This window comes from Triticum dicoccoides, chromosome 3B (genome assembly GCF_002162155.2).
Source record: "Triticum dicoccoides isolate Atlit2015 ecotype Zavitan chromosome 3B, WEW_v2.0, whole genome shotgun sequence".
Lineage (NCBI taxonomy): Eukaryota > Viridiplantae > Streptophyta > Magnoliopsida > Poales > Poaceae > Triticum > Triticum dicoccoides.
In genome coordinates, this window is record NC_041385.1 from 772,032,073 (window position 1) to 772,040,299 (window position 8,227).

Consider the following 8,227-nt stretch of genomic DNA (forward strand, 5'->3'; position numbering starts at 1 on the left):
AGCGGGGCGGGCCGGGAGGCGCGCGCCCGGCGGCCGGCGCCGGCGGGGGAGCGGGGTCGCCAGCGGCGGCGGGGGTGGGAACCCTAGGGAGGGGAGTCGGGCCGCGGGCAATGCCTGGTGGAGGACTGGGTCCGCTTTACACGAAGAAGAGCGATTTCCAGGGAGCGCTTTACACGAAGAAGAGCGATTTCCTGGGAGAATTCCACAAGGTTGTGAACCACATGTTTAACTGAAGAAGAGTTTGAAGCAGCTTGGGGGCAGCTGCTGGATAAGTATAACCTCAGGAGTCACGCATACATGACTCAGATTTATGAAACTAGGAGAAAATGGGCGAATCCTTACTTCAGGGGTGTGTTTTGTGCAAAAATGACAAGCACACAGCGGAGTGAAAGCGCAAACCACATGTTGAAAACTTGTATGCCCCCAGCAAGCCCAATGCATGTTTTTGTGAGGCAGTACATGCGGTTGCAGTTCGACCGCGAACATGACGAGAGCTATGAAGAGAAGAGGACCATGATTGTGAGTGTTTTTTTTTTGTCTAGAATGATAATTTCTTTATGCTGCATTCACTTTCTGAAAAACAAAAAGTTGATGTGTCTGGTACTGTAAATGGAACATGTCAGTTGCAATACTTACCAGCAAAAAATAATTCATTTGATTTGGTTATGTCCTCCTTTTGGCAAATTACAGGGTGGTGTTGTGAGACGTACGAACCTTGCCATAGAATGTCATGCCAGCAGAATATATACTAGGAGTATGTTTGAGGAATTTGGGCGCCTTCTAGTTGAAGGAACAGCCTACAATGTAACTGAAGTTGAGAGGCTACGGAAGTACAAGACCACTCACAACAATGCAGAAAAAAGGGAGAAGTGGAGCAGAGTTGAGTATGAGGTTACCATAAACGAAGACAAGTCAATATTTACATGTGAATGTGGCCAATTCGAGCACACTGGGATGTTGTGCTGCCACGCGTTGAGGGTGAGCCACTGTCGCTTTGGTTATTCCTGTGGGTACGGAAATGAAATTACGTGTGTAACGAATACTAACGCTTTGTCTGCTTGCACAGGTGATGGAGATCCTGCATCTTGAGGAGATACCCCAGCATCACATTGTTAAGGGATGGACAAGAGACGCAAGGGATATATTGCCGGAGCATTTGGTCCAGTACCAAAAAAGACAACTCAGTTAACTTATCATTCACATGTAGGCATGCAACACTGTACTTGAAAGCCAGGGAAGTCGTGCGGATGGGCGATGCAAGTGCTGCATGTTATGAGCATATGCATGCAGGCCTGGAAGCTCTCCTGGTGAGTGGGGCACCGTTGGCAGCTAGTAGGGATGGTCTGGCATTTGAGGATAGATTCGTCGAAAGAGCTGAAGCAAGGATCAATGGGAATATGGAAAATGCGGCTGCTATGAGTGTCGCACGGCAATGTCATAGTGCTGGGCATTCTGGTAGTGTCAACGGCCTCCACGGCCTCGAAGGCCCCAACAGGCAAAGAGGCGCAGGGAGGCCGACAAACAGCAGAGACAAAGCCCCGTACCAAGGGTTAAGCAAGCGAACCAAGTTCTGCATCATTTGTCGTCGCGGACGGCATGCCTGGAGAGGGGTGACGCGCCAAAGAAGCCGAGGAAGCCAGGAAAATGCAAGAACTGCGGAATAGAAGGTCATCGACGAAACACCTGCAAGCGACCACTTGGTTTAGCAAAGCAGTGATCTTTTATTTTTTTTCATTTCCAAATATGAAGCAAGGGATTCCCGCGCTGTGTTTTGCAAAATCATTTCTCTGGGGTTTGGGCCACACTTCCAGGGGGTGTGCATGTTTCTCTTGTGCTAAATTGATGCCCTGAACACCATTTCATATGGGTACTATAGTGAGATGACATCAATGTGTGTACTCTGATGAACAAGTGTACTAAACCTGATGTAATAAATTAGTTGGCTACATGGAGTTTCAGCGTATATGATGTCTTTTTTGCTTACGTGATGTTCTTTGTATTTTTATTTTGACTAGTAAATTTTGGGAAGATTTGAAACTGCGATTTTATCATACGACTGAAACACTTTGGTTATCATGGATGTGTACTGCATTCTAGCGGCAGCTCTGACCATGTTATGCTAGGACACATGTCCTTCATGCATCAAAGATCGAACCAGGTAGGTTTTGGGCGGCACTCTCATTTCAAAATTCAAAGAAAGCGAGAATCTGAGTTAATGCATAATGTGTTGCGGCTGTCAGCAACTACAATATAAGAGAGTGTGGCTAGACCGCTGTGCGTGCCTCCCCTCTCCCCCCTCTTCCTTTGTTCAAAAATGTTTGAAAAAGCGACGACAACCACGGATGGCGCGATCGTCTGTTCGCTCGCCGGCGAGCGGCACAACTTGCAGCGCTGCACGGCTCAAGACTGAGACTGTGATTTCTTTCAGAATGTGAATGAGCTTGGTGGGCGGTTGGGGGGTGTGGGTTGGCATTTATGGCAGGTGGGCTGGACGCCTGGATAGACGACCCGCACGGCTCGTGAAGTCGTGATGACCCAGAAAACCAGCCGAGCCATCCGTCGCAAATCTGTCCCGCGACGGCGGGTGGACGCTCCGTCGCAATGAATGCTTCGCTGCACCTTTCCAGGAAAAAGCATGTACGGGCGAGAAATACATCGGGAAGCACTAATCTTCACGCCAACCATCGGTGCTGATTTCGAGATCAGCTGAGCTCGGGCTCAGAAACGGATTTTCGGGGCTCAATCTGTTATTTAGATATGTGTTACATCTGTGCTTCTCTGAAATAAATGAAATTTAGTGTTGAGTTGAACCATACTACTTGTTGAGAAATGGTAAGCATCTGCTCTATGGAACACCATGTTTTTCTTTATTGAATTGGCTATCATACGCTTGGTCCTCCTTGACAAATAACAACTTGTGTTCAACTTGTTTATTTCAGATTTTGATTTCTAATAGTTATTCTTGTATGGAAAATGTTACACCACATGTAAAACCTTGTAGGTGAACATTTAAAACACTGCCCAGCAAATGAAGGGTGGAAACAGTACTAACCAGGATGCCACTATTCAATGGGATCCGAATGACGCCTAGAATCCTGAAAGGTGGGTTATTATGCTTTGTTTGGCTATTAAGTCGTACCTGCATGATCAAATATATAGACATGGTATAGTTATCCCTGCAGGATCATGCTTGTTTAGCAATAATACATTCTAGGGCAAACAAAAACATGAGATTATAATGATATTATGTATGTACATTCATAAAGGGGAACTTGTGTCTTTGGCCAATTTTTTTTCTCTTTCAACGAAATTTATCAGGTAATTTGGTTATCCTTCAAAAAAGTTCCTTGACATTCACTTGCTATTAATGTTGCTCCTCCTCCTATGTAGACCATGGGCAATATATATAAATTATGGCATATATGTCATTCCTGGCCATTTGTTGTTAATATCATGGCATACTAATCTCAGGTGTTAATCTGAAACTACCACAGTAATTTGTACGGCCGGTATGTCTGAAAGTTCATCCAAGAAATAAATAAAGAGAAAATTGGGTTACATTAAACAGGACACTCTAATATACTTTCCTACAGTCTTCTAATTACTACTGTCCAAGTGCTGAGGTTGCATTCCTTGCATAATGTTCCCCTTACTCCTTGAGTAAAAGGGTTCTGTATATGAAGAACTGACAAAGTTTCTGCAGTCGCTCTACTGGTATTCCTATATTTTTCCCATCTGTACAAAAAAACAAAAGCAGTAAATATATTCCTACCTCTTCCATGTAAGGGGCACTTAGACAAAAAAGGAGATGGTTTTGGACATGAAGGTATAAAAATATATAGTGCATCATCAAGCAATGGAGGAAGCTATAAGATCTGAATATCAACAAAAAATGCAGAACTTAATTAGCTCCTAGAGCATATACTTAAATGGGCATAGATCATGCAGGTTCATAACATGGAAATGCTCTTAGAAAGGTGGTTTACATGGATGTTGTCCTCTATTTATCTAACCAAAAGTATGGCGAATGTTACTACAATGTAGTAGTTACACTGTCGTTCACTTATAGTAGGATAGTAAGTGATTATTTTTCGCTGTCATTTTTGTGTATATTTATTTCTTTCTAAAAAATAGGGTACAATCTGGAATATTAGTATATTGGTTCCATCCTACTTGCTGTAAATGCTTGATTTTGATGGATTTTGTTCATGGCTTTGATTATACAGTCTGGAATTTTACCCTTTTGGGACAAATTCAACAGAGTATACAATCCAATACTAATGATTTCAATTATCATGGTGTATTCAGGTCAAATCTAAATACTAGTCTGCGTCCGCCTACCTTGGCAGGGATACCAGGTTAATCTACTTTGGTGTTGTAGCCTCTTTTCTTCTTACTCTTATTTTTTAGGAGCTAAGATGATACTTTCGGGCATTCAGAAAGAGTCACATCTATAATTAGCTCCCTACCAGGTAGCTATATCCAGTGTGAAATACTAGAAAACTGTACATCTACTGAAAGAGTCACAGTTATATTTATTTAGCTTCCAGCTCATTTTATCCACTATCTATAAAGTTGTATGTTTATTTTTTTGGAAACAAGTGTTGGAATATTGGCAAGTACCTATGTACAGTAACTTAAGTATATCCCCAGCACACTCTGTGATCAGCAATCATACAGAGTAAATGATGCATTTCCTTTCAAATGAATAGACAAAAGGTGGACAGAGGGCTTATATGCCACATCCATGGCTACTGCTGGATGTTGATTGGCGGTCTTCACGACTAGAAATGCTAGTTTTGTAGATTAGGTAAGTGTATTCTTCTTTCTGCTGTTGCTTGTGCACAGTGCACATGTGAATTCTGACCGCATTCAATTTCATAAATTAATTGAGCATTCTAATGAGACATGTTTAACTTTTGTAGCAAGCAAACATAAGGACTCGACTCACGGTGACCCATGAAGTTAGCGATCCGCGTCAACCGAATGTTTTACTTTTCATTTTGTACAACTGATGTCTCATACTTGCAGTCTTGTAGTTGTCCTTTGTTGAACCTGATGTATGGTGTATTCGTGGTTATGTTTAGAACAGAATGATGTGTAGGTATGTGACCATTAGAGAATGGAATAAAAAATGTTTGGTGCACCTGATGTATGATGTCTTCGTGATTATGCTTAGAACACATGAACTATATGTATGTGACAATCAGTACCATATATATGCTAGTTAAAGTTGTGATTGGACAAACAAAATGTAAATGAGTTTTTGGTCGCAAAAGAAAACACTGTCTGATTGTTGGTTGGCAAAACAAACCCTGCCTGACTGTCGGTTGGGAAAGGCTAAAACCAGGCCCAACAGAATGTTGGTCGGGAAAGAATTCCCATCCGATAGTTGGTTGGGGAAGGCCCATGGCTACCCCAATGGGCTGTTGGTCAGGAAAGGCCCATGGCAAGCCCAACATATTTTTGGTCAGGAAAGATTCGCCATACCCATCAAGCAGTCGGTCGGGAAAGATATGTCGATCGAGAAAAGGGTTTCCCGTCTGGACTTTCCACAACAGACACGATCAGTCGGCAATAGTGTTTCCCGATCGACTATTTGTTGGCAGAAGTTGTTTTCTCGACCAAGTAGGTTGTTGCGAATGTAGTGTTGTGGTGTAGTATGTTAGGGTTTCTGGCACTAGCTATGTCATAGGAACTCGGTGGCACCGAGTAGAAAGAATCGGTGAGGCCGAGTTTGACTTTGAGTTTTGGACTTATTTGGATATGAGAAAGTGTCTGAGGGTTTTAGAAGAAATATCACTAAGCACTTGAGCAAGTAATCCATTAAGAGACACCTCATCCCCTTTTAATAGTATTGACTTTTCTATGGACTCAATGTGATCTTGGATCACTAAAATATAAATGAAGAGTCTTGAGCTTTTGCCAACATGTGTCCTTAGCATTTTGAGGGGTCAACATTCTTAGCCCATGCCATGTCATTCACTGAACTTTCTGAAATATCAAACTTGAAAGGATATTAGTTCAATGAGCTATATGGTGGTGCAACTTGAATAAGGCTATGGAAGAAGAGTATATGGCCCTTCAGAAAAACAAGGCATGGCATCTAGTTCCCCCACGACAAGGTAAAATTTTGATTGATTGTAAGTGGGTTTTCATAATTAAAAGAAAATCTTATGGAACTATAGATCGCTACAAAGCTAGGCTTATTGCAAAAGGTTTTAAGAAAAGATATGGTCTGGACTATGAGGACACCTTTAATCCAGTTGTGTAAGCTGCCACCATTCGCCTTTTTGTCTTTATTGTTTCCAGGGTTTAAGCAAATATGTGCAGAATGCATTTCTTCATGGTGTTCTAGGAGAGGATGTTTACATGAAACAACCTCCTGGGTTTGAAGATAAAAAATTTCCCTTACATGTGTGCAAGCTTGACAAAGCCATATATGGACCAAAACAGGCCCCCAGAGCATGGTACTCGCGTCTGGTTTTACTCCCTGCGAGTGATACCTCATTATTTATTAACAACAAGTCAAATACTTCCATATTCGTACTTATCTATGTTGATGATACCATTGTTACAAGTTCATCTAATGAGGCAATGGCAGGATTGTTAAAGGATCTGAGTGCTGAGTTTGCTTTAAAGGATCTAGGAGATTTACACTTCTTCCTAGGTACCGAGGTGCAGAAACATGGGATGATCTTCATATCTCTCGGGAAAAACATGCAACTGATCTAGTAAAGAGAGTTGGCTTGCAGGGATGTAAACCATCACCAACTCCATTGTCCAGCTCTAAAAAAATGTCTGCTATAGTTAAACAAAAGAAATATCTGGTCTTGTAAGGGTCAAGATATGTTAAACATACTTTGAACACTGGTCATACTTTCAGCAAGGGAAAAATATGACCAGTGTTACCACTGGTCATATTTCTCCATTGTCAGATATGTTAAACATACTTTGAACACTGGTCATACTTTCAGCAAGTTACCATTTACTCTTGTCAGTGTATTCTCTGACTCTGATTGGGTAGGGTGTTTAGATGACAGGCGCTCAACAGGTGGTTTTGCAGTATTCTTTGGACCCAATCTCATGCCATGGTGTGCAAAGAAACAAGCTACTATCCAGGTCAAGTACAGAAGCATAATGCAAGGCATTGGCAAATGCCACAACAGAAATTATCTGGGTTCAATCCTTGCTAAAGAAACTTGGTATAAAACGTACTCAAGCACCATGTTTATGGTGTGGCAATCTTGGTGCTATGTATTTATCTGCTAACTCAGTTTTTTCATGCTAGAACAAAACATATTGAAATAGATTTTCACTTTGTCAAAGAAAGGGTTGCTAGCAAGCAATTAGAATTTCGATTTATACATTCCATAGATCAAGTTGCAGATGCCTTTACAAAAGCATTGTCCACATGAAGCTTTGAAGAATTCAAGCATAATCTTAACTTGTCCAAGTTGTGATTAAGGGAGGATGTTAAACATATTGTGTACGTGACAAAGGATGGTGTGGCTCCGATGGACTCCAAGAACGATAGGTTGTTAGACATAGAGTTTATCTCATGTAATAGAATATCTAGTCTATCTCTATCCCTTGTCTTGCAAATTGCAATCTCAACCATATTGTACGCACATTCTAGGGATCAGCTCTTGGTTATTTAACACGTACTCGTCGCCCTCAACAGGGTACGACGCTTCCCCCTATTTCATCACACCAAAATGGTTTGCCTACATATCTAGTTACAGAGGGGTGAGAGGGGCTTCGTCGTTTTAGGTCACGTGACCAGGTCATTGGTTGTTTCGAAAAATAGATATGTCATTTTGCTCTTATGTCCTGAGCACACGGTGTGTGGAACAGATGCATTACAGAATAGTACTTTTAAAGTAGCACAGACCAAACTGGAAAAGTGAAGGTAGCAAGTGCACTGCAATTGAAGCGGCACACAATCAATCAAATGTACTCCTCTACCGTGGACATCACCACAGGACTCGCGAGCACCAGGCAACGACGCTATTCCCCTCGAACTCATCCTCCTCTGCATCAATTCCCCTTGAACTCGAGACCTCAATCGATGGTGAGCTCTTTCGCGCATGCCCACCGGGCCCGGAGGGGGAAGAGGGCGGCGACTGTCCTTTGCCTGGTGGTGGGACGGGCACGAATGAAGGTGGCGGCGGCTGGGTGAAGGACACGTGGGCGGCTGCACTGCTGGCTTAGTGCTGACCGCGGG

General features: G+C 42.5%; 1 protein-coding gene across 1 annotated transcript; it reads left to right on the top strand.

The window, feature by feature from the left end:
* Positions 1-81: 81 nt before the first annotated feature.
* Positions 82-1,953, top strand: LOC119282151 (protein FAR-RED ELONGATED HYPOCOTYL 3-like). Its single transcript, XM_037562470.1, has 3 exons — positions 82-519; positions 691-978; positions 1,067-1,953. Exons 1-3 carry the CDS (start codon positions 298-300, stop codon positions 1,187-1,189), a joined length of 633 nt encoding a protein of 210 aa, XP_037418367.1. The 5' UTR covers positions 82-297; the 3' UTR covers positions 1,190-1,953.
* Positions 1,954-8,227: the final 6,274 nt, after the last annotated feature.

Coding starts and splice junctions, on each gene's coding strand:
- LOC119282151 (XM_037562470.1), top strand. CDS start 298: ATGACTCAGATTTATGAAACTAGGAGAAAATGGGCGAATCCTTACTTC. Junction 520..690: donor AAGAGAAGAGGACCATGATT/GTGAGTGTTTTT, acceptor GGCAAATTACAG/GGTGGTGTTGTGAGACGTAC. Junction 979..1,066: donor TGTGCTGCCACGCGTTGAGG/GTGAGCCACTGT, acceptor CTGCTTGCACAG/GTGATGGAGATCCTGCATCT.